Source organism: Sciurus vulgaris (assembly GCF_902686455.1).
Source record: "Sciurus vulgaris genome assembly, chromosome: 5".
NCBI classification, from domain to species: Eukaryota; Metazoa; Chordata; class Mammalia; order Rodentia; family Sciuridae; genus Sciurus; species Sciurus vulgaris.
Genome location: NC_136465.1, coordinates 159,202,983 through 159,230,782, shown reverse-complemented (window position 1 = coordinate 159,230,782; position 27,800 = coordinate 159,202,983). Strand labels below are relative to the sequence as shown.

Genomic DNA, 27,800 nt, shown 5'->3' with positions numbered 1-27,800 from the left:
CTCTCTTTTCTCAATATTTCATATACTTAACAACTAAAATTTACCCTTAAAAATATTTTTCTTTCGTGAAAAAATTTAAATCTATTTGAATTTGCAAATTCCAAATTGGTCAATATTATTCTGAAAAGGAATATTTTCATCTTGATTTCTTTTATACATGTAAGGTAAAACCAGAGGGAAATACTTTTGTTCATTAACCTGCTATTTAAGTATCTTTCACTTTGAGGCTGTGAAAGTCACTTCTCTTTGATCATTGTCCAAATGAAAGCTGAAATCTAGAACAATAAACCTGCAGAAATAAAACGCAGATTTCAAATTCTGTGAGTGGCTGGGGATTTGGACTGACAACACACTGGTCTGAAAAATGACAAAGTTTTCTTCTAAGAGCAAAGCAGTGGGAACCAAAAAAGCCAACATTCCTTTTTAGGACAGAAAAAGTGATATTTTTCCTTACCCATTATAAGGGCCATGGCTGACACCTTTATAACAAAAGACAGGTTAACGAGAGAAAAGTATAGTGAATTTATTTAACACATGTTTATATGACACAGGAGGTTTCAGAGATGAAGATCCAAAGACTCAGGGAAAACTGTATTTCTGTGATTAGGTTTAATGAAGAAGGGACAGTGTACAAAAGTGTGATTAGAAAAGGGAGTATAGCTTACTGGTAATAAACTCCAGGGAACTGTGTGAGGCCTGCTTGTTTACCTTCTTCTGAGATACTTCTCCCTGGGTATGGAAGAGATACCTGTCACATGAAGACCTTCAGGTGTGGGGGACAAGGGAAGAGTTCAGAGACCTTCCTAGGATTTATGGATTGCTTTGGGGGAGAAACTAAAGAGAGAAGGGCAGGAGAAATTCAGAAAGATCTTTCTTCTGAGGCCCACCCAATCTCCTCCGGTAGAAGTACTCAGCAAGCCTAGGCACCTTACTGTGGGGTATTATGTTCCAGTACTTTTGACTTGGAAATTCTTATTCTATGATGCTTTCTATTCTGTTCAATCAAGAAGTGTTCACTTTTTGAAAATGACAGAAAGATGAAAAAGTGAAAATTCCCTTACCCTTAAAGGAACTCCCCCAGTGTCAGGCATCATTCCCAAATTGGGGAAAATCAAAAGAATTACAAACCTTCAACAGTGAGACTCTGTAGTCATCCTTGGAAAAGTAAGCTCAGCTTAAGACAGTTGGCTAAAATGGGTTTCTACTGAAGCAAAAGTGATATATCAGATTCCCATAAGCATCCATTCATTCAAAATATTTATTTAGTCCACTTTGTGTTTGGCATTCTACTCAGTACTGTGTGGGCCACAGAGATGCTAAAGACATGGCTTCCTTCATCTAAGCTTGAAGTCTTGTAAAAAAAAAAAAATGTGACATGTATAAAAATATTATACAGTATCAAAAGTGAAAAGTGTGATTTAAAAGGCACAAGTAATATACCACAGGAGTTTATAGTAAGAAGACATGAATTATTAGTGAGAATATCCAATGAAGTTTTACAAAGGAGATTGAAGGACCTCGAAGGATCAACAGAATGAAACCATGAGAAAATTAGAAAAAAGAATGAGACTGCCACAAGAAATTAGAGAGGTAGAGAAGATACATGAATAAAAACAGAGGCACAAGAAGCCATGAGGCAGGTGATGAGTACAAGTACAAGAAGGCCTTCTCTTAACCAGGTGGGAAGAGAGTATGAATCAAGTTGGGATATACTATGCCCAAATAGTGGAGAACTTTGCATGCCAAATAATAATGATGATGCTAATAACCAATAATGAGAGTCATAGTAATAATATAGTAGGAATAATTATTGTTAACATTTATTGAGGAACTATCAGATGCCAAGCACTGTTCTAATTATCTCATTGAATCTCTTAATAATCCTGTAAGTAAGTGTTCATAGACATTCTCCTATAGATAAAGAGCAATCAACGGAAAGGTTTTGCCCACTGACAATTTGAACTTTGCTTTTCACTTAGAAAAAGTTCCTAGAGTTGTACTAAGTCAACTGTTACATGGCCTTAAACCACCCCCTTGTTACAAAATGCTATTAAAATCAAGACAAATGGGAGAGAAGCAAATGCATGGTGCTATTCTAGACTCTTTGTCAAGGTAAATGACACAATGCTTGTCTTTCCAGAATTTATTCCTTAAAATAGATAACTCTACTGAAATTAAGCTTATATCCTCCCAAAATCCATTTTCTATCATAACATTTAGTCAGTCCATAATGTGCATTTGATTCAGAGTCACTGTAGTCATATAAATGAGCACCAGAGTCTAAGGCTTGTTATTGCTATCCTTTTTTCCTGTATTGTCTTGTCCCTGTATTTCATATTCTTTTGTCACGCTAAAGCATTATTTTTATTATCCTGATGTGAGGGTTAGCCATTGGTAGTTAAGAGGATTGGGAATAAATTGAAGAGACACATGGTGCTGAACTAGAAGTTTACCAGACAGGATTTTATAAATCTTTTCTCATTATTTTACTTAAAGTGCATCTACAACTATAAAAATATTATTAATGTTGTTATTTTACCAGAGCATAGTCCTGATTTGCTTATTTATGACCCATTAGGCAAAATATGCAAAGTTATTTTCAGTTAAACTACATTTGATATAAAATAAATGAATGAAGCACATATATGTGAAAATAATATGTAAAAACATTTAACAGGTTAGGAAACACTCCTTGTGTTGTTAGAAATGGCACCTGACATTTTATTATTTGGGTGATAATAAAATTCCTTTTATATTTTGTTAACAAAATATAATCCATGCATTTTGTATGTCAATTAATTTTCAATAAGAATAATTAATTTTGGTAAGAACAGCAGTTCCACAGCAGAAAGATGGTTTTATCAAATCAAAAGAAAACAAAAATAGAAACTCAAGATAAAAATATTAATATTATACTCTATCAATGAAAAAAACAAAACCCATTAAATAAAACATTGAAATTGAAAGCATACATACATTCTTGTAAAAGTTTAAACTCTGATCATAATTTTGCACAGTAATACAACCACAGAAGAATCTGGGAAGATTTTATTGAACGTCTATGAGAGCTTAAAATTGTTATTTGACTAATAGAAGTTAAATGGAACAGTGTTCTATGAACATAGTAGAAATCAACCCTGATTTAAACACTGTGGCCAGGGGAGAAAAATAAGTGGCCAGATGTGTTATTTATTGTTGCAAGATAATTTAGCTCAAAACTTAGCAGCTTAAAGTAACACACATTTGTTTACTCTTACAGTTTCTATGGACCAGGAATCCAGAAATGATGTTATTGGGTCCTTACTTCAGTCTGTTTTTTTTTTTTTAAGCAAACACTTTAATCAATGTGTCAACCAGGGTTGGGGCTAATCTGCTGGGTCCACTGGGTCCACTTGCTCTTCTTGCAAATTCACTTTCATGGTTGTTTGTGGGGTGACAAATATAACTGTCCCCAACATAGTCCCAGGTTTGGCTCTAAGTCATATAGAAAACAGAGAGAAAACTTGTATTCTACTCCCATGACTTTGAGTCATTATGAATCTCAATGTTTATTTTAAATTACTTAATTATATGTTTATATTATGAGATAAAGATGTTATGTGTGTTCATTCAACATCCCTAAGCCAGCTCTATTCTTTCTTTATTTTTTGTTTGTATTATAATTTTCAGCCAGAGTCTCTACATAAAATAGGCTAAAACTTCTGTATGTGAATTTGCTGAGATTGTCTCACATGTTGAAATTACATAAAGACTTGAGATTAAAATTCTCTTAAAATTCGTTCTACCTTATCTACAGAAACTTTATGGTCGTTAGGACAATGAAGCAAAACCAACTATTTAGCCTTGAGTTTTCAGGGTTTTACTAGAAAATAGAAGTAAACATTAACCTTGAGGGGGAAAAGGTTTTTTGGGCCTTTTCTTTATAGAAATTATGGATTTATTAGTTGACTTTATCAAAAAAGTAAACAAGTCTTCATCACAGAAGGTATTTGCCCATGAGATTTCAAAATAGTTAAAATTATCAGGCAAAGATGAACAAATGCATTCAGTGACTAATCGGTGTTCATACTTAATCATAGTGCATCTGTTGAAGAGTGATGGGTGTTAAGTCTGACCCAGAGTTTTCTGATGAGTTCTTCCAAAATCATGGCCTTCAGTCAGTACTTAACTGTCTCAGAGAGGTAGTTATTTGAAATATGTTTCTGTGTCAGGCACCAATTTTTATGCATAACATTATTATATACATTTTGTTTGTTATAGGTACATATTTATTATAGATAATAATACACAGCTGATATTTATTATTATAGCATATACTTGTTATTTTTTCTGTTTATTTCTTATATATTGTATGTGAAGTACTATTGTAAGAACTTCCCTTATTTATCATCTTTAGTCTTCTTAATCATCTTTTGAAAAAATTACATACTAATTTATTTTTTATCACTTTGTAATGCATGCACAGACCGCCTGGAATTTTAACTTTGTTCTTCAGTAATCAAAGGGTGTTCATTTGCCATGTCTGTCAAAGCAAGGTTGGAGCCAACATTAGACAAAATCTTCTCTATGGGAAGAACCAATCCCAAGTCTAACTTCTGCAATTGAGGCCAACTAAGCTCTTTTCACAGGAAACACAATCAACCATTGAACTTGGGCTTACTTTTGAAGGTTCTAAGTGACAGGGGATATTTGGAGTTTCCTCTGCTTTAGCGACTATCCCCTAAAACATCTATTTGGGTCATTTCATCTATTTACTCTTGAAGAAGAGCTTCACAGGCTTCCTGTGTTTCCCTTCTTCCAGTTTCTTCCCTTTATTAGCCTATCTCCCCCCAGGTGATGTTTGTGCAACAAAATTTTGATCATATCCTTCTGTTCCCAGGAAATAAAAGTGTTGTTTTTCTTGACACACAAGTCCTTTGACTATCTCCCGCCTGCCTGTTCTCCCCATTCCTGTGCTCAGATTCTCTCCTTACACATGCATGTAACACCTTTGAATCCCAGCAATAATGAATCATTTTTAGTTACTTGAACATACCTTTGCACATTCTGTTTCTTATACCTGGAATACTTAACATCTTTCTATGTATCTGCCTCATAAACTTGTACTAAGTCTTCAAATCAAAGATCAAATGACCTATGCAAGCACTTTTCTTCAACCTTTTATATACTTTGTACATATCTCCATGATAGTGTTCAGTATCCTGCATGATATTTGTCTTTCCACTAAACTAGAAGATCCTTGAGGCCAGGACAGATTCCCCCTTCCTCCTGAGTCTAAAACAAAACTGTCCTGTTGGAGTCCTCAATGACTTAACGCCTTAAGTCACCACCTTCTGAATGAGGAGTCAAACATTTGCCAGATACTTAAAAGAAGAGAAAATGAGATGGAAATCAACAGAATTACTATTTTTTCCCAATCAGGTATGGTCTATATATATAATTTTGTTTTCTGCCAGAAGATTTTAGCATTTTAGACTTAAATTCCATTTCCTATTTTAGACCACACTCCAGCACATAAGTTGTCAGATCTGTTTAGTAAAGGCTGGTATTTCTTAAGTGCTCCCTGAAGTTTTTAGTTCAAAATAAAATGCAAAGCCTTAGGGAAAAATTAAACCTGAGCTTCTGATTTCCCTTAGCATTTAAACACCAATGCATGATCTCAGAGCATTTTCCTATTTAAATCTTGACTTTGTGATCCAGGTCTCTCTTGACCCACAGCACTCCATGATTCTTGAAATAACGAATTCCTTTCCTTCTTCTGTTGTCTGCCATTTCTGCTTGTATTTCTATTTTGAGATGTCAGAAAGGCTGTCCTTTCATCAGTAGGAGCAGCATTGTCCTTACTGCAGCATCTCTTTTCCAACTGATTTTCATTATCAAGTCTTCTCCATAAAGAATGCAGATGTATAGTTTGTCATTTTAAGCTCAGAAAACATTTAGGGTTAGGAATATAATATATTGCTACTTTCTAATTAAAAATAGAATTGTTAGTCAGAATACTTTTTACATCATTCTACACAAGTGAGCACTGTTCATGCCTAGCTCCTTTGCCTGCAATACAAGATAGAAGACAGGAAGTCGGGCTCATAAAGAGATCTTTAGTTATTAGTTAGGTGTGCCATTTCTCTCCCCAATGTGGGCTCAGCCTTCTGAAACACTGCAGTATGCTCTTTGACCAGTCTTTTAAAAATTATCAGTCTTTACTTGATATATGTTGAAATAAATAACTTACATCCCTTTTCTTAATTACAAAGCTAGGAATGGAATCATCTTTTATGACCATTCCTGGCCCCACTTTTTGTTCTTTTTTTTCCCTTCAGATGGTATCATTGCCATAGCACAGCTGCAACACGGCTGTGGCGGAGATTGTGGAAAGGCCAAAGAAAGTGCCTGGAGACAGAACGTGAGGCATGTGTCTTATTAGGGATCAGTGACTGCTCCAAGAATTCAGCGGCAATAGGTTGAACAAATAGCACCTCTATCCCTCGAGGTGCCTCACCAAGCTGTGCCTCCTCTCCCTCGTGGCATGGTGTCCAGAGGCAGCTGGCTGGACTAGCGACACATGGCATTTCTATGGTGCCCTCAGATCCAAGCCCATTCCCACAGAGAGAGGAGTTTTATATGTTAGGCTGCAGAAGCAGAGATGTCGTCAGCATTAGCTCACTTAGTCTGCTTGTATGAGCAGCATCCCCGGGAGCAGCTCTCCCTGCAAACATACAAGAAAGTAGCTTTCTACAGATAACGCTAATTTGCCCTAGTTCTTTGTGTGCATAAGAGAAAGCCAGCGTCCTTCAAAATAATATGGCCCAGGCTGGCTCTCCTTGTTTCCTTAACTGAGCTAGGTTTGGGGGAGCACCAAGGAGGCCCTCAGGGCCTCCTTGTCCCCCCTTTCTTTAAGGATGATGCAGACAAGTTACAAATAATAGAGTGCTGGTGCTGATAACCTGACTGTCAGTGCATATTAGATAGGCCAAACCCCTAAGGATGCCATAGATTTGGGGATTCTGATCACTTCACAGTAGTCAGCTTTCCTTCGTTATTTGACCGAATGGCACACCTCACATGTTTTTGTCTTATGGAAACAAAGAGTACTGGGCAAGGAAAAGCCCTCATGGCTCCAGACCAGTCTTCTTGGTTGAGGGATGAATGAACAATACAAGTATACATTCTCCGGGCAGTGAGGATAATAGGATATTCCCAGCATCGAAATAGCTCTTTCTACATCATAGTACTTGTTCACATATGTTATTTAATTTCAGTTTCAAATAAAACCCTGAGATAGATGGAGGGAGGGTGTCCCCTTATTCTACTGAAGCACAAAAAATTCCCAGAAATTTCCCCAAGCAAAACTGTACTTTTTCTATTGCTCCATATAAAAAATAGAATCAGCCAATATTTAAGTAGCAGAGAAGAGCCAAGATTCAAACCCAGGCAGTCTGGCTGGAGAGTCTAGGTTCTCAACCTCCATGCTGAGCCACCCTCATTGAGGCAGTCGTCTTCCCAGATCCACAGCGCAAGCATTCGTGCCTTGAAGACCTGCCAGGCACCCACGTGCATCAGCACGGAAGCTGCAGTCTTCCAGAATCACAGCAAAGCCCTTTGCTGGCATAAAATAAAAATACCCAAGTGACAGGATTCATCCTTCTCCCACCTCTCATCATTCTTTCTAATTTTTCTCATTATTTTGTGCATTAGAAACCAAGAAAGATGAGTATGAGGTGAAGGGAGAAAGAAGAATAAATAAACAAATAAAAACCTGAGAAATCATTTTAAGACAAACCTGCTGACATGTGTACAGGTGAACATTCTTACTCCTGCAAAAGGGAAAGAACTGAAAAGCAGTGTGGAAGAGTGATTGACCAAAATCTTAGGCTTGGAGCCAGGCATTCTGAGTTCAACTTGGTGACTTTAGACAATTTATAACCTTTCATAACCTATTTGTTTCCTTTCCTGTAAAGGAGATGATGACAATAATACTACCATTTCACAGGGTTGTCAAGAAAATATAATGAACTACATATAGAACATTTAGAACAGAACCTGACTACAGTAAGTGCTCAATACATGTTTGCTTTTATTTTACATAATGAAATAGCGTCTTATCTTAGTTTGTTTTGTGCTACTATGTCCAAATACCTGAGCTGGGTAATTTGTAAAGAACAGAAATTTATTTCATCACGATTCTGGAGGCTGGGAAGTCTGAGATCAAGTTGCCAGAATCAATATCTGGTGAGTGCCTTGCTACATCCTCACATGGCAGAAAGCAGAAGGGCAAGCAATGACGGATACACAACATGGTTTCCACACACGGCAGAAGAGAGTGAAACCACTCCCACAAGCCCTTTGTATAATAGCACTAATCTGTTTGGGAAGGCAGAATCCTCATGACCTAAACACCTCCCTGAAACCCCCACCTCCCAACACTTGTACTGGGGATTAAATTTCCAATAATGAATTTAAAGGGAACATTCACACATACATAAAAGGTTTGAGGTACAGGAAGTCTTCAGTAATTACTAACTCCCCTCCACTGTCTATGGCTTAGATTTCTGGGAAGACTCTTGGAAAAGTATATGCCCTTTGCCAATCAGCTTGATATTAGGATTAAACAGGTATTCACTATATTTTTGAGGCATTAACTAGTTTCTTTCTTCATGTATCTTGTCTGGAGCTTCTCCTTTATTCTTCCCCGATGCCATTTTTCAATTTAACAAATATGGCTACTGCTGCTTTTGTCAGATTATTTTACCCACCTTAACAATTTCATTAGAATTTTATCAAGTAATAATATCGAGGTAGGTCATGTGTACTCTAATTTATTTCATCTCTCTTTATGATCAGAATAAGAAATCATTTTTCTAAGTTTTAATTCCTCCAATCTCAAATGGTATTTTTCTAAGGGATAGCTAGCTTTCTTCACTTGGCTATAAATTGTACAAGTGCAAGGGTGTTCAAAACTCTCTCCCCATTTCCTGGTATAATGCTTGGAACAAGAAGTACTTCATAAATATTTGTTGAAGAAATCAGTGAATGCTGAAAAAATAAGGTACAAAAATAAGTATCTCCCCACTATGCAGTTAACTAGAACCTAATTAAGAGGTCTCTGAAAATAATCAGAATATTAGTTGCCTTCTACTTTTAAAAGAGAAAATTTAATTTGAGAAAACTAAACTAAAATAATGGTTTTACTTTAATACAATTATGAGTTTGGGGGCTTTGTCCTAGAGTAAAAATACATTTATGTCATCTTCCATGGCTACTTGCTAAATACAAGACTGACATTAAGAACATATCAAAAGCAAGGAAAGTGGTTCCTCAACCCTCAGTGTCTCCTTGGCTTTGCAGTGTAGAGCAGGATATTAGCCTTGGGGCTTAACTCTTCCAGCTGCCTGCAATCCTCTCTTCCTAGACCCCAGAATGACTTGCTCTCTCACGACATTCAAGTCTCTGTTCAAATTCCACCTTTTTCAGGGAGGCATTCGCTGTTCTGTCTAAAATACATCATTTCCCTTCCCCAATCATTCTTTAGTTCCTTTTCCTACTTTTAAAAAAAAAAAAACAACTTTTAAAGCCAGCTTATTGATGTTTAATTAACCCACAATAAATTGAGCATATTTGAAGCAAACACTTTGATGTTCGACAAATGTATGCACCTGTGAAATCATTACCACAATCAGGAAAATGAGCCTATGCATCACCCCATGCCCTTCAGTTATCCCTCCCATTCCTGCGTAGACATCAATCTGTGTTTTGTCACTAGATAAGTTTGCAATCTGTTGAACTTTATATAAATGGTATCACAAATGTACTCTTTTTTTTTTTTTTTTTTTTTTGGAGGGGCATCCTGGTTATTTTTACTCTGGAAAATTATTTTACTATTAATGTGTTGTGTGTATTGATTATTCATTGCTGAGTAATCTCCATATTACAGATAAACCACAGTTTGTTTCTCTGAATGGTCAACAGTTGGTGGACAGTTAGGCTGTTTCCAGCAGGTTATTATAAAGAAAGCTTCTGTGAATTCTTTATTCTAGTGGTGCTGGGGATTGAACCCAGGGCCTTGTGCATGCAAGGCAAGCACTCTACCAACTGATCTATATCCCCATCCCTGCAAGTCTGTGTATGGCATATGTTTTCATTTTCCTTGGATAATTATCCAGAAGATCATCTGAACCACATAATACCTAAACATTTAACTTTTAAGAAACTACTAAACTGTTTTCCAATAGTGGTATCCTTGTACATTTCCATCAGCAGTGTCTGAGAGTTCCAGTTGATCTGCATTGTTGACACTTGATCCTTATCATTGTCAATACTTGATATGGCCAATAAGTGATATCTCATTATGGTTTTCATTTGCATTTTCCTAGAGACTAACAATGATGAGCATCTTTTCATGTGTTTATTTTCCATCCCTGGGTCTTCTCTGGTGAAGTAACTGTTCAACAGTTTTGCTCATTAATTTGTTTTTACTCAGTTTTGAGAGTTCTTTATATTTTCTGAATACAAGTTTGCTAGCAGATATTATATATAAATGTTTTCTTATAGTTATGGATTTGTCTTTTCTCTGAACAGTGCCTTTCCGAGAATATAATTTTAAATTTTTCTGAAGTTTAACTGTCAAATTTCCTTTTAGAATTATGTTTCTGGTATCTAACCCAAACTCAGGATTTTTCCTAGATTTTTAAAAATGTTTCTTCTAGGTGTTTTTCATGTAAGTTTTTATATTTAGGCCTATAATGTATTTGGAGCTAATTTTTATATGAGATACCATCTGCGGATCAAAGAGGGGTTTTTGGCATATGAATGTTTGATTGTTCTGTCCGTCAAATTCATTGAAGAGTCTCTACTTTCTCCACCAAACTGCCTTTTTACCTTTGTCAAAAATCAGTTGACCCTCTAGGTATCAGTCTATTCCTGAACCTACTATTCTATTTCATTGATCTATTTGCCAATCTTGACATCAACACCCTATTGTCTTGATGACCATAATGTTATAATAAGTGTTAAAGTGAGTAATGTACATTTTCTAAATTTGTTCTTTTTCAAAGTTTTTTTTTTTATTCTTAGTCCTTTAGATTTCATATGAAATTGACTATTTCTATTTTAAAAAGTCACCTATTGGTACTTTGGTTAGTGTTACTATGAATCTATAGATGCATTTGGGAAGAAATGGCATGTAAAAAGGTGTCTTCCATCCATCCATGAGCATAGTTTATCTTTCCATTTTTAAGGGTCTATATTATTTTTCTCAGCACTGTTTTATAATTTTAAGTGTACAAGTCTGGCACATCTTTTGACATATTTATTCCTCAGAACTTCATAGATTGAGGTTCTATTTTAAATTTGCTGATTTGGGAACTTTTTATATCTTTTTTAATGTTTTTATTGGTGCATTATGGTTACCCATAACAGTGGGGTTTGTTTTGACATAATCATAATGCATGGAACATAATTTGCTCCATTTCAGTCCCTGGCACTTCCTCTTTCACTCCCCTTCTCCCACCCCCATTTCCCTTCCTCTATTCTACTTGTCTTCCTTCTATCAATTTATTTTTTAATTGGTACTTTATAGTTATATGTAAAGGTAGAATTCACTATTATTCATATATGTACATAGCATACTTTAATATTTAAATTTTTCATTGTCTATTGTTAGTATAGAGAAATGCAATTGATTTTTGTATATTGATCCTGTATCTTGCAATCTTACTAAACTTGCTTTTTAATTCTGATAATTTTTATGTATATCTCATAAGATTTTTATAGAAAATTCTGTCATGTGTGAATAGAAGCACTTATTTTATCCTCTCCAATCTGGATACATTTTATTTTCTTTCTTTTCATGAATAATTGTACTTAGCTAGACCTCCCAGCAAGTGTTGGTCCTATTGTATTACCTTACATATGCTGTTGAAAACAATTTACCAAAATTTGGTTGTGAATCTTTGCATCTGTGCCCAACAGATATTGGTAGGTATAGCTTTCTTTTTTCATAATATCTTAGTCTGATTTTGGTATTTGAGTAATGCTGAACTAATAGAATGGGTTGGCAAATATTCTCTTCTCTTCAAATTTTGGGACGAACTGGCTTTATTTATGTAGAACTGGCTTTATTTCTTCCTAGTATATTTGGTAGAATTGAACACTGAAGCCACTGAGGCCTAGAGATTTCTTTATGGAAAGTTTTTAGTACAAATTCAGTTACTTTAGTAGAGAGCTATTTAGTTGTGAGAATTTTCATGAGTGGGCCTTGCCAGTTTGTACCTTTCAGTAAATTGGTCCTTTTCATCTGAGTTGTTGAATGTATTAGCGTAAAGTTATTCAATTTTAGTCATCATCTCAAAGAACACCTTTTGGTTTCATTGCTTTTTCTCTATTGACTTTCTGTTTTCTATATATTTATTTCCTCTCTGATCTTACTTCTGTTTACTTTTGTTTTGTTTTTTTCCTTCTTCTTTTTCCTTATTTCTCAAGGTGAATGCTGAGGTTATATATTTGACACTCTGTTTATAATGTAGATATTTAGTGCTGTAAGTTTCTAGGACAGATGTATCTCACAAATTTTGATACACTGTTTTTATTTTTATTAGTGCAAAACATTTTCTGAATGTATGTAAGAATATCCTAACAAATGAAAACAGAAATCCAAAGATGAGGGTGGTTATGAGGATATGAAATAGCAATAAACTACAATAACTGAATCTGAATTAAAGTTAGTAGAACAACTGGAAATATTCGGTATAATAATAAATAAGGATTTGGTCTTTCAGAGTCTTATTGAGGAAGTTGGTTCCTAGGTTGGCATGATGGTGAGTTGGGCCTAAATTTTCTTCTAGTAGGCACAGGGTCTCTGGGTAAATTGATGGAACTACAGACTATCATGCTAAGTGATATTTCCAGTCCCAAAAAACCAAAGGCAGAATGTTCTTTCTGGTATGTGAATGCTAACACACAATGGGGTGGCAGGAGGAGGGAAGAATAGAAATTCATCAGATTAGATCAAGGAGAATGAAGGGAAGGGAAGGTAAACGGGATAAGGAAAGACAGTAGACTGAATTGAACATGAATTTCCTATGTTCATATGTGAATTTATGACCAGTGAAACTCCACATCACGTACAACCAAAAGAATGGGATCCCAATTAGGACAAATCATACTCCGCATTATGTATAGTATGTCAAAATATACTCCACTGTCATGTATATCTAAAAAGAACAAATATAAAAATAAAATTTAAAATAAATTATTTATTTAAAATAAATAATTTGATAAGTAGACAGAAAGTTTAGTATTAGACTAGAATGAAATTTACTTAGTGATCCCCAATAAAAATACAAGACTTGGTCCAGAATAAGTCAGATGGGTAAAGTAAATGCATCTAAGAGTCACATGTTATTGTAGGAAAGGGGTAATAAAGAAGAGTAAATATTATGAAGATATAATTTCATTGTAATAAGAGAGACTAGTTCAGAGGATGCCACACACTGCTAACAATAATGTAAATGATACCACCATTCTGGAGAAGAATGGGTGAATGATGAAACAAACTGTAGTACATTCATACTAGTACTCAGCAATGCAAAGGAATAAGCTATATACAGAACAATTTGAATGGATTTCATGGGAATTACACTAAGTGATAAAAGCTGATTCCCAAAGGATATATATGATTCCCTTTATAGAACATTCTTGAAATGACCAAAATGATAGAGATAGGAAGCAGTTTAGTAGTGCCAGGGAATAAGTAATGGAAGAGACGGGGAGATGGGCATGTCAGTCAGCTTTTCACTGCTGTGATCAAAGTGCCCAATGAGAACAACTTAGAGGTAGAAAACTTCACTTTGACTCTTGGTATCAGAGGTTCAGTGTGTGATGGGCTGACCCTGCTCTGGGGCTGAGATAAGGCAGAACATTATGGTGAAAGGGCAAGGTGGAGGAAAGCTACTCAGCTTACGGCAGCTGGGAAGCAAAAAAAGGAAGCAGGGGACAGAATATATGACCCCTAAGGCACACCTACCTGTGAACTACCTCCTCCAGGACTCCTCTCCTACCTACAGCTACCACCCAATTAGTCCATTCAAACTAGAAGACAGCGCTAAGATTAAAGCTCTTATAACCTAATCACTTCACCTCGGAACAGGACTTTTGGGGGAAACCTCATATTCAAACCATAACGATGGCCAAGCTTCCAGGAAGGATTCTTGGAATAGTGCTGTCTGTATATTGACTGTGGTGATAGTCACATGGTCTTCATGCGTGATAAAATTTTGTAGGACTAAACGCACACACGAATGAGTGCATGTAAAACAGATGAAATCTAAGATTAGTGGATTTTAACAGTATTGCTTATTTGTTTGTAATATTGTGATATAGATCAAGATATTATCAGATTAGTGAAGTCTTATAGAGAACCTTTCTCTATATATATTTCTTATAATTGCGTATGAGTCTACAGTTACCTGAAAATTTAAAAAATAATTTTAAAGGAAAGAGGGAGTAGTCCTTGAGATATCAGGCAAAGAACTGAATAAACTACTGCAATATCTATATTCTGCACTATTCTAAATGCTTGATTAGAGCTTAAATTTACTTAGAAGTTCCTTAAAATATTTTTGAATGAGAAAAGTGAAGTTCACAGAAATGTGATAGGATTCTATTTTTATGAAACAATGTAAAAAAATACCCCACATGCGCATATATCTGAATGTGTATGTGTTATTTAAGCATGGGTAAATATATATAAATATATGTACTAGATTATTAACACGAATAACTTTGCAGGTAGGGTGGATAATATGGATTGTAGGAAATAGTAACCAAGAAAAATGGAGACAGAAAAAACCCAAAGCACTCAAATACCATGAAATAATCATAATGTATATTTATATTCAATTGTTTGTATGTGTTTTTTATTCTTGTAAATTTAGAGAAATTTGAAGAAATATTTTTATCTTCATTTTTTATCATATTCAATAATTATAAATATGTTGAGTTATAATTCATTTGCCATTCATTTCACCCACATACAATCCAGTAGATAATAAAATCCAGTGGTTTTTAGTATATTCACAGTTGTACAATCGCTACAATTATAAAGCATTTTTATCACCCTAATAATAAATCCATATCCATTAACAATCAGTTGCCATTTCCCCCCAGATCCCCTTCTCTGGTCCTAAACAACACCCAACCTACTTTCTATCTGTACAGATTTGTCTCTTCTGGACATTTTACATAAATGCAATCATATAATATATGGATTTTTTGTGACTGGCTTCTTCCACTGGGCATGATGTTTGCAAGTTTCATCCATGCCATAGCATGTATCAGAACTCATTTCTTTTTATTATCAACTAATATCCCATTGTATGAATATACCACATTGTATTTATCCATTCAAAGGTGCAACTTTGGCCATGGGCACTGTCATCTTGGGACAATGTGTCTATGAAGGGCCCTCATCTCTTTCACTAATTTTTCTTTTGCCTCATTTGATATCACACCTAGATATTAGGCTCCACTAATTGCCAGTGATTGCTCTATTATTTTGGTCAATTTCCTAAAGAATAAATTGTTCCAGAATCTGGTCCAAATAAGTTTAAGCAGCAGGAATGTTTTTCAGTCAGTCTTTGAAATTTATTCTGATGACAGCAGGGCTCTACTGAAATGCCTCTTTCCCTGGTTCTCTAAACTAGCTGGGCCACCATTTAACATGAAGTGTACAGTATTTTAGTCAGCTTCTTTGATGCTGTGATCAAAAACCTGACAAGAACAATTCTAAGGAGGAAAATTTTATTTGAGGGCTCATGGTCTCAGAAGTCTCACTCCATAGATAGCTGGCTCCATTTCCCAGGGCTCAAGGTGAGGTACAACATCATGGTGGAATAATATGGCAGAGGAATGCAAGTCAGGACATGGCCACCAATAAGGAGAGAGACTAAATTCAAATATATACCCCAAAGGCACATCCCCAGTGACCCACCTTCTCCAGCCACACTCTACCTGCCTACCACTCAGTTAACTCAGTTAACCCCTATTAGAATTAACACTGATTAGATTAAGGCTCTTGACCCAATCATTTCCACCTCTATACTTTCTTACATTGTCTCACACATGAGCTTTTGGGGAATACCTAATATTGAAACCATAACAACTAGCCTCCTTTTAATAAATTATTAGCAAAATTTCCATCATTTTATATAATAATTTAGGCTTGAATTTCCTTTTTCTCTGTTTCGAGTAAAGTCAATCCCTGCAGAGAATGGTGTAGAGCTTTCAGTTCCTATAGACTGACTATCCAAAGGCAAAATCTTTGAACCACACTCCTGAGCACTGGATAGGGAAAAGAGCCTCTGGTCTTTTTAGATTGCCTTTCTGGGCATGGAACCTCCACTCTAGAAGAAGATGGCATCCCATGATTCTTGGCCTACCAAAACTGGGATAGACTCTGGAACCTTTGAGTAGGACTGAGTAGCTGAAGAAAGCTCCCTACCTCCCTGCTGTACTCATCAGGAATTTAGCCTCTAGAATTTAGAGGATATTGGAAATGCTGGCCTGCCCCTTTTGATATTTACCTATTCATACCCCTTGGTTGGGAGCCCAAGAGAGAGTCCATTCTCTTAAGCACACTTATCCAGAATGAGTGTCTGGGGATATGCCTTGGGATGTGAGGGCAGGGTGGGAGCAAGTCATGGCTCAACTGTTATGGAATATTTCTGATCTTACCAAGTTTTAGCAGACCTTGGGAATAAATATTTTTTTTAATCCTCTTGGTCTTAGGACACTGCAGAGGCATTGATTGTTTTGGTTTTGAGGGTTTTGAAATTTTGTGTTTTTTTTTTTTTCTTTTTCTTTCCAACTTTTAGCAGTTACACCTGGTTAGCTGGGATTGTCTGTGTGGAGGTCCTCACACTGCCTTTCTGGGAGTGGAACTCCAAAATTGTTTTTTCAGAAATCTGTGCCAAAGAAAATTCCTGGTTTCATCACATCTACTGAGCTTTGGTTTCCTTATTATAAATGATAATAATAATTCACACCACAATGTTTGAACCATAGGAAGCCCAAATAACTGTTGTTTTTTTTTTTTTTTTTTCTTTCCTCCTCTTATCTCAGTTTCAGAACTTAAAGAAGTTCTAGTTGAATAAGGGTGCCTGGCCATTAATGTGTTGTGATGCTTCAAGTATTTTAAAACTGTGAGAAAGTATTGTAAGCAAAGTGAGGAATATATTTAAACACTATAAAACAGTGATTTCAGACCTGAATCAGGTTCTATGAGAACTCATGAGAAAATGCTTTTAAAAAACCACAGGCCAACAGCATGGCTTAGGGTCTCTTTTTTTGATTCCCTGCTCTTCCTAAGTACCCCCAAGTAATGATCTCTCTGAGCTGTGTTTTATACTGCAGTCTGAATCTTGAAATAACTCTCCCTTTCCAATTATTAAGAGATCAAAATCCCAAGAAAAATATTTCCATTATCATTTATTCATTCATTTAACAAAGATGATTTGCTATCTAGGAATTTTATGGTGCTGTATTCTGCACTTGGCCCCTGGTTTGCATCTTAAAAAATGAGTTAGGATTTGAGGAACGACCTTGCCAAGACAAAATGTTATTGTCATGTTTGTTCAGTTTTTATGTAGCTTATTCACCTACTCATAACTTAAAATGTTCAGGAGACAAATTGTGGATGGCATCCTGGAGAAGCTATAATTGAGACTTATCTTTAACTTCACAATGTATCAGCTTTAGGGCTGGCCAGGGACAAATAGCATCTTGTTTTCAGCTTCTCATGCAGGTAATGTTGAGCAACTAGAATCTACTAAAATCCATTCATTTAATCCTACAAATTCTTTGATGTGAAAAGATCCAGAAGCAATCAAGGATAAACTGTAATCAAGTACAGTGCAATCCGCCCAGAGTTGCTTACTCTAAAGGGGGCCAAGGATGATGCACAAAAACCCAGACCTGAAAATTGTATTTAAAAATTAAGATCTTCTTTTTGATAAAGAATTCAGAGATTTGGAATACAGTTTAAAAGTAAAAATTTCAAATCTGAAAACAAGAGGACTTTATGTAAGTTTGGATTATGAGATTACATTATGTTGTTTGGCAGGTACAAATTGAATCCTTACTATATGCAGTATCAGTAAGGCATATTCCTTGCTTTTAAGAAATGAATCTTGTACACATACAATTATTGTGTAAGTTAGAAAAAATTTTGCAATAGAACTTCCAAAAAATGCCCTTTAAGACAGAAAAGAAAGAGATTCATTCCTGCTAGGGAGGATTAGAAGAGGATTCATAAAGGAAATGGCAGCAAATGGGTATAAGTGCAGAGACATATGAAACCAGCCAGAGCTTATTACAGGCTGGCTTCTGAGATCAACAAGTAATATCCCTTGCTGGAGAATTGGGGAAGGGGTATAAGGGAAAGAGGGAATAAGGTTAGATGACTTACAGTCATCAAGAAGACCCCAAAATGTCATCACAGGACTTGGGAGTTTATTTTGAAATCAATGGAAAATCACAGAAGGGTTTTGAAACAGGAAATAGTCATCAAAGCTATGTCTTTGATAGATTATTCTGACACCATGTATAAATTAGATTTCAGAAATACCAGAGGTGGGAAGACCAATATAGAAGTCATGGTTGTGTTAGGCTGGGTGGGCTGGAATTAAGAGTGAAAAAAAACCAAAAGAGATGTCAGCTCCATAAACATAAAATAGGAAATGGAAGTAAGAGAATGGAAGACACCATGATGAAGGGTGACTGTCACTTGAGGACTGGTATCAGTAGTGAAGTGTTTTGAGGTTTAATGTCTGTGTGCCCAGGAGATTGACAATGTCTTTAAAAAGAGAAGGGAAATAGAGAAAGACATGACTTAGCAGAAGAAGAAAAATGATGTTTGATTTATTCAATAACTACCTCTTGGGCACAATAAACAGTAACGTGTCCGGTGCTGTTCTGGGGGGATGAAAGAGTTATCTTGAATTTTTAAAGCACTTTATGTGGAAGAGACACTGTTCCCAATCTGTGTAACTCCAAAGGCAGAGCTGGAGCCAGAGAGTAGGAGTAAGGTAGGAAGTAAAATATCTTTCTAATAAATGGAGGCTTGTTGATGAGTAGTAAGAGCTCTGTTACAGGCAGTATTCAAGTAGAAACTGGGTATTGTTCTTTCAGGAACACGGTAACAAGGGAGTCTCACCTTAGGAAGGAGGTCAGAATAACCTTTCTTCAAGTTCTCTTCCAGTCTTAAGACTATTCTTCCTGATGATGTAGTCCTGTGAGTTCTATTATTAATCTCTGGTTTCTCTCAATTATTAAATAAATTACTCAGTGTGTCTGCCATTCAGTAAAACGCACACATTTACATCTGTTATTCTTGAATTATTTTTGGTTAGGGCTCCTCTTCTATATTAAAAAATTCTACTCAGTTAACATTACCTTTGTAGTTACTCAAGAATAGTAACCCTGGTAGATAGGGTTATAAATACCAGAAGGGAAAAGGATTTCTTGTGCCTAATAATATTTTTGTTTAGAAGCAACCCTGGGAAACAAGGAATGGATTATCTTGACTTCAAGATTACGATGCAGTTTCTGTATGTTGCAGTAGTTCAAAAAGGAAAAAAAAAAAAAATAAAAGCATTTCTGAGAGGTTCTTTTTGATACAGCATGGTAAAGAAAAAGAATAATTATTCTCCAAACACTATGAAGCTTTAGATCAGAAACATTTATCTGAGCTGCACTTAAAAGAATAAAAGAGGAAAGGAAGGGAAAAAAAGGAACAGGGAAAGGGGAACCCTTCGTGAGCCCTGTTATAAGCTGTACTTCAAGCTTTGCATTTCCTGGTATCTTTTGAAACGTAAAATTCCACAACAAATAGCCCAGTAATGTAGAACCAGTATGAAGATTCAATTCAGATTGAAGCACTTTGGTTTGCTTTTGAGTCTTGCTATTTTCTGCATTTGTTTTGACTGCTCTCATCATTCAAGATTGACGCTTGGATGGGTGTGTAGGAGGAAGCAGCAGCAGCAGGCTTACAGCTTGCAGACAAAAAAAATCTGCCTTATCTGATGGCTATTATTGAAAATGCGAGGTGTAGCCTGGGCTGGGTAATGAAGGGGAGCGAGCGAGGGGGAGCAAGGAGCATGGAGCTGCATACTGATGAGTGTAGGAGTACTTGATAAAAAGAATTCTGGCTGCTGGCCGTGCATTGCTCATTGTGGAGTACTCCAACAATCACACAGAACGCAGACCAGCCTAAGCTGACAGCTTGATATGCCTTCTTCTGCTGCCTGGTTTTGGGGGCTGTATGACGTACTGGTCGGTAGTAAAGATTAATATGTAAGAAATGTGGAGCTAGGATCAAGTCACACTCCACAGCCTGCCTGGCAAACTATGTTTTACTTCTGACTTTGCTCTCTCGCTGAGAACATTAATCTGTCAAGCTGGCGGGCTCCTTTGATAGCAACTTTCCCAGGAGCATGATGTGGCAATGCCACCTCTCAGCCCAGGACTACCGCTATTACCCTGTGGACGGCTACTCCCTGCTTAAACGCTTCCCTCTTCATCCTCTTACAGGACCCAGATGCCCTGTCCAAACAGTGGGACAATGGTTGGAAAGCATTGGGCTACCTCAGTACGAGAACCACCTGATGGCTAATGGATTTGACAATGTGCAGTTTATGGTAAGATGCTCTCTGTGTCCAGGGAGCTGCCTTTTGTCTGTCTTTGCTTCTTATGTGTCTTACATAGCTCAGAGGCAGCCTGATTTGCTCCAAAACCGATCAGTTTAATATATGTAACTGCATCAGAAAATTGAATGCCCTTAGGACTGAACTTACTATGTACATATAGACACTTGCTGAAAAATGAGATCTATATGTATCATATACATATGTGTTATATGAATGAGCCGGTGAGAGTGCTATTTATAGGCAATGGGAGAAGATTAACATTTATATTCTCCCTGTCATTCTTTGTGTGATTTTTTAAAAATTATAATCTTAGTATACCCAGTTAGATTATATCACTCTTCAGCTAATTCTAGATTCCTAAACCATATTATTTTACTTGAGCATCAGTATTTAGTGATTTATTAGACAATTTGTTATGTTGATGGGTAAAATCATTTTTTCCTGATAATTATTCAATAAGCAGTTTAAATCATTTGGACGCCCTTCGGTTCATTAGCAAACTGCTTCAGATGGTCAATTATGGAGAGTATTCACTTACTTACACATGGTGATTGAAGAGCAATGAAGTATTGTTTGTTACTTTAGGTGGAAAACAAACACTTGGGTCAATTCGCTGTCAGCATGTAGAAAGAGGGGTAGATGCACTAAGTACATTCGTGTACTTCTGAATCCTGGTCTACATGCTGTCAAAACCTGGTGTGTGCAAACTTCCCACTGTGATGCACATAGGTGAGGAAGGATGGGGAGGTGTGCAGACAGCAATCTGGCTTTCTAATCATTTCCATACCTCCCCCAGCGCTCATCAGTTCCTCTTGTTAGGCTACGTCACAACCCTTATTACCTTTCCTTGCTTTTAAGCTCCTACCACACATATCACTGATCCCTAAATTTAGAGAACCCTACATAACATGGGCATGTAGCACACAAATTGCCTGTAGAAATAATTAATAGTTGTTCTTAAATAAAATGCTGGGGCTGACACCTGCAGCTTGCCAATACCAGAACTGATCATAAAAATACTTAGAGCTAGTTGGATGTTTTTACTTTCATTTGAGGTTTTTTTTTTTTTTTTTTTTTCTCCATGCTGGACTTGACTATGTATATTGGAAGATTATTAAAATTCTTAAACTTCTGCTCCTTTCCCACAAATGTGTTTGCTTGTGAACTTTAGGGGGGAAAAGCCATAAATGTAGAAAGTCGTGAGTTTTAAGAAATTGTGTACATATAACCTTTAATGAGTGTTTTGTTGTTTTTTTCCAAAATAATTAGAGATGAAGCTACTGTTATTTTTCTTGAATTTATCAAGTACTTTTACTAGTTAGACAAGATATTTCAAGAGGAAAAGAGTGAAAGTTCTTAAATTGCTGTGAAAGTCTGAGGACATGGAGTAGATTTGAAACAAACTTAGGACCCTAAACAAATGGAACTAAGAATTAGAAGAACTATCAAACAGAATAATTCATTTCATCATTATTTATGTTTAGCACACATTTCAACATCTTTATTCTTTCTCTTTATCTCTACTTGAAATAGAGCTTTCTCATTCCCATCTCTCAGACCTTTGCCCAAATTTATTGTGGTCCATGAGAACTCAGGTGTTTGGATACCCTGGGTCATCTGGCCACACTGAAATATTTGAATTCAGCTTAATTTTCCTCTGAATGTTAAATACTTAGGAACAAATATAATCCATTTTTAAAAGCCTCTCACTGAAACGTTAATCACACAGGTTTTAAATAAGAATTTGGGGAGAGATCGTAAAAACATTCATGAATGAATTATATACAGGCACTACAAATATATCTGGAAGGTGAAGATCCTGGGCATGTGTGGCAAAATCAAGGTCTAATCACAGATTATTTTCTTTACTTGTTTAATTCCAAGTATTAAATATAATTTTTCAGAAAATAACACATTGTTAATTCACGTGAGCCGTATACTTTCTTCATGAGACAGAATTTTAAAAAAACTTTGAGTTATCATGTAGAGGAGTTAATTCATTATGACAATGAAGCAAATCACAAAATGGTGTCATCAGTTAATGTTTTACATGCTATTATATACCAGCTATTTGCTACTAGTATGAGAAATGAATTTTTACCTTTATAAAAATCATTTATTGATCTTCATAACCTAATTTATTTAGTTATAAACTTAAAGTACACTAATATGATTGGCCCACTTTAAGAAGCAGATTTCAATTATGTGGTGAAAAATCTGTTAGACTTGCTTAGTTTTCATTTGGTATCATATTCTAGCTTTTGTTTTTCTTGAAGCACATTCTGACCTGCATTTATTCATCCTGTTGCCTAAGCAACAAGCTCCACGCTTCTGTTAACTACGATGTAGTGCAGGTCTTATTAGCTTTTTAGAACAAGACAGTAGACATCAGGAGAGTATAATTAATGTTGGTGGAAACATCATAGTATATCCATGCATAGACATGCTTTAGTTAGGAAACATTCCCAGGAGTTAACTTTTCATTTAATCAATATGCCATTAATAATGTGAGTTTAAAGGGTCCATATGTGTAACTTTAAGATATTTGTTGAAAGCTTTCAGCATTTTTTTGCTAAATATCTTCTATGTACTCTCTTACATAAACACAATATATGGATAATTTATCTGCACAGCTATGATTAACTTTAATAGAGATTACTTATATAAATTCCTAGACTTGGTTAGAAGGATTCCCTTCCCCTGTGCTTGCTTTTAAATACCTGCCAATTATTGCTTATCCTTCAGGGTCTTGATACTTATCCTTGATTTTAAAGACGTGTGAAATGTTTTTCTATATCTTCAAGTCAAAATGCCGAACTTTTTCTTTATGCACTTCATTCTGGTTTGCAGAATAGTTGTGCACACAGATTGAACTGTTTGTATCCTTAAAAATATCAAATAAATAGAAACTGGTACAATCGAAGAATAGCAACAAAAGTACCTAAGGTCACCTAAGACTTTGGTAAAGTCACACATGTGTTGAAATCAAAAGTCCTATCCCAACAGAATCCTGTATCTGAAGTCTTGCCTTGGCCCTACTCTGCTTGTTCCTCCCTCTGAAGTCACACTTCATCTCCTCCCTCCTGCTTAGGCACTCTACCTCCTGCTCACCAGCCCTGAAAGTGCTGCTGGAGGTCTTTTAACTCCTCACTTCTTTACCCCAAGTTTGCCACATATACAGTGTTTCTAAGTTTCAACATTATTTTTTCCACCAAGAAGTTTAGGCTTAAGTGATTATTATACAGAACATACATGCTTATCTATTTCCTTATTAGGTTTATTTCTACCACCATCTTTCTTTGTCTAAGTCTAATGACTTCTTTCCTAGTTTTAAGTCTCAAATCATCTGTTCCTGTCTTAATGACTTTGCCCTTGATATTCTCTCCCCACTCTTCCCAGTCTGCTATTTTCTTTCCTTCCCCTGTCTTTTATTCTTAAAGGTCTAACTCATTTCCTGCCTTGTTTACATAGCTCTTCTTTAATGATTCCAGTCCATAAGAGCTATTTTTCCCTTTGAACTCATATAGTGGTTACATATGGTATGAAAAATAACATTTGGCATGCCATTATTCTCCCTCTAGAATTAAGTTTTTTCTGGTTTATATCTGGTTTCCACAGCTAAACTAGAAGCTTCTCAAGTTCAAGTTCTATGTGTCCAATTCCCTTGTCTTTCACACAACTCCTAGAATAATGATGTGTACATAGAAATCTGCCTGGAAAACCAAATGTACAACAGACTGTTGTGGATGGATTTCCAGTCTCAATTTTAAACTAGAAACCTTGTTTTGCCAATGGAAACATGTACCCTTCTCTCATTCGTGCAACAAATTGTCTAAACATTTTCTGTGCCAGATACAGTGTTAATTACTAGGGATGTAACAGTGAACAAGACATGACCTTTTGTTCTCAAGCAAGGTAGAATTGTCCTCAGACCTATCATGTTGTTTGCATGTACGTCACACACATTCCTTCATGCACAGACATGCACACTTGTGTGCGTGCACACAAACACACACACGGTATCACAAGGATATTGTCTTTTGTCTTCCTATATTCTCATCATGGTTCAGTCTATGTACTTACTAGTAATTGGTTTTCCAGCAACAAATTACAGCAGTTAATGGAAGATGCAAGATCTGTCATAGTATGAAGTAAAGGAAAAATAAAGATACAGATACCCAAATTTAGCAGCATTATAGTAGATTTATAGTCTGAACACAGTAAAGAAAATTATATTACTTGGAGGAGGACTGACTCATGACCTTACCATAACTAACTGACAGTTATATGAAGTATTTCCTGTTCACTTGGGCTAATTTAACCATTATTAAAATGTTCAAAATGCAGCCTTTACAGAGTTAGATGTAAAAATAAAACTGGCATCCCTAAATGAACTAGCATTTTGTACACTTGGGTAGATAGCTTTCACAAAGGACTTGCTGGAGGTCAAAGTGAGTAGTGCCTATTAGATAGTTAAGTGAAGTCACACAGCTCACAGAAGTCATCCATCTGAACAAAAGATTTCAGCAAGATTGAGCTTATAAGTACAAATTTAATTGAAACTCTCCCCCATTTCTGTGGTGCATTTTACATGCTAATGGACTTAACATTTCTTTTCTACTTTTACATAACTTTGCTGTAATAAGAGCACCATTTGTGTTAGCCTGATAAAATGACCTTTTAAGTATCTTAGTAGCATGTTGTGATCTGAGTAAGAAGTTAAACTTGTGAAGTAGAAATATAAATTGTTCCTAAAGGATAAGACTAATCACCCCGTGATTTCTTATTTAAATATTGTTTGGGAAGTTCTTGTGAAATTTCTGAGTTTAGGAGGTTTAAAAGAAAAATACCTGTCTCATTCCCTATTTCTTCCTGTGTCTGAAACAGCATAGGCTTGGAGTTGAGTGGGTGGCCTTATATTGCAAGAGCTTGTATAATTTTAAAAACCCATTAGGCCAGTAGTTACAAACCCAGTTTTGGGGGGGAGAAGTGCATAATTTTTTCAACTACTGGCATTTAAAATCTGTTGGTATCTAAAAAATCAGTGCCAAAAGGGAATCATTTTTTATCTGGACAATGACTTAATTACAAATATAATAGGCAACAAAAGTACAGCAATGGTGTGAGAAAGAACTAAAGTAAGATTTCTCACTTGTATAGTTTTTCTTCTCTGTGATTTGAGTTACTTGTCTATAAAACCAATCTAATGAGGGATCTAGCAGAAATATTCTTTTGAGTGGTTATTTAATGTTTTGAGCTCTTTAAAGATGCAGGGTACAATACTGGTGCTGGCAGAGCTATTAATTGTTCTTGTGTATCCCATTAGCCTTGGAAAGATACTGATTGCTTGTGCAGCAGAAAGTTGGAAATGAGGTCATGTGCACGAATGGCCATGTTGGAAGAATGGTTTTCAGAGAGCACATTAGCCACGATTTTAATCGTGATAGAAAAGAGCCTTTTCTCCCATCTGGAAGTTACTCTGATTAAATTTTTAAGCATTAAAATACACAGCCCCATTTTCTAATAATGCAGTAATATAACTCCCATTACTAACTAATGCTCACAAGAATTGGCCTTTAATTTAGTCATGCAGCATATTTGCATAATTTGATCTCCAGTATTTCTTCAAATGTCCAGATATTTGGGATGAAGAATTTACCTCATGAGTCAGAAAATTCACTAAAACTGTGGAATTATAGGCTTATTTTAAGAAATACAGCCAGTATCATATTTCTTTTCTTCTTGAAAAGGACATATTGCTCAAGCAAGTGTTCAATGGCAGTGACCTCCATTTTCTCACTTCCAGTCACCTCTTTACCTTTTTTATAATCCGGCCTGCTTCCCAACTTTTCTGCTAAAATGGTTCTCTTTTAAGTCAGCTGTGATTTGTTTCTTGGCAAATCCCCACCCACATTTTTTCCTCACATCATTTGTTTGCCCTCTACAGCATCTGATTTTCTCTCTTCGTTCCTTACTGTTATTTGCTCCCCATTTGGGTTCCATGGCACTACACTGCCCTTTCCAATCACCCTGTTCTAATCCTCTACATGCATATAAATGTGGGTAGAACGTTTCCCTTCCATCCTTAGGGAGATCAGAGATCACTGGTTCTCTGAGATCCATATTAGTTCTCTTTGTTTCACCTCTTTCTACCTGGTTTCCAGTGCTATTCAACTACTCAATGGACATTTTCATTTGCATGTACGCATGCAAAGCATTTGGCACAGACCTGGCATAGAATAAATATACAACAAATGTTAATTGTTACTGCAGCCAAAGTGATCTTCTAAAGCACACACTACTCTGCTTAAAATCCTTCAGGGGTTCTTAGCTGCCTGTGGGAGATAGTGAGATATTTCCAAAATCCATAGCATGGCTTTCATATTTAGGATCCCTTGCAACCTGGCCCCAGCTAATTATTCAACCATATCTCCTCATTTCCTTTCTTTGCAGTAGGGAACTGCATACTTTCCCTCCTTTGCCTGACTTTTGCACATGCTAGTCTCTCTTCCAAGAATCATCCTTCTTCCCACTTAAGTGCTTTTTATCCTTTAGCTCTTAGTTGTCACTTCTAGCTGTTAATTCTTTTCTGGCCTTCCAAGTATGGATTGGGTACTCTTTCTTAAGACATATTCCTGGGTTATATTACCTAAGTTCTTGTCTGTCTACCTCTACCATCTCTGTCATACATAAACACTAGAACAGAGTTTGGCCAACTCTCTCTGTAAAGGGCCACTTGGTAAATAATTCAGACTTTTCAAACTACGTATTCTCTGTCTACCTCTTCAGTTCTGCTGCTGTAGCATAAAACAGTCACAGATAATATGTAAATTGAATGGGTGTGGTAGTGTTCCAATAAACTTTATTTTAGAACACAGATTAGGTGAATGTGCCTAATCTGAATCTTGAACTCCTCAAAAATTAGAAATATGCTTTGATCCTCTGTATCTCCAGATCTAGCACATAGTTTATACATGTAAATACAGGAAATATCTAATAAAAGGAGGAACAAAGCAAGTGAGGAAGAAGGATAGGAAGAAAGGAAAGAAGGCAGGAGAAACAGAGTGAGGCAACCAGGCAGATGGCCACACCTGCTCCAAG

The 27,800-nt window shown here is 36.1% G+C and overlaps 1 protein-coding gene across 12 annotated transcripts in view; it reads left to right on the top strand.

Moving 5' to 3' along the window:
* Positions 1-27,800, top strand: part of ANKS1B (ankyrin repeat and sterile alpha motif domain containing 1B) — a 1,201,009-nt gene that overhangs the window by 813,455 nt on the left and 359,754 nt on the right. For 10 of the 12 annotated variants that reach the window (XM_079141356.1, XM_079141354.1, XM_079141351.1 and 7 more), the window contains one exon: positions 20,584-20,690. In XM_079141356.1, the coding sequence (XP_078997482.1) occupies positions 20,584-20,690 (107 nt within the window). Of the gene's footprint in view, positions 1-20,256; positions 20,691-27,800 lie in introns of those variants that run through there. The other 2 variants (XM_079141349.1, XM_079141348.1) reach the window with 2 other exon arrangements.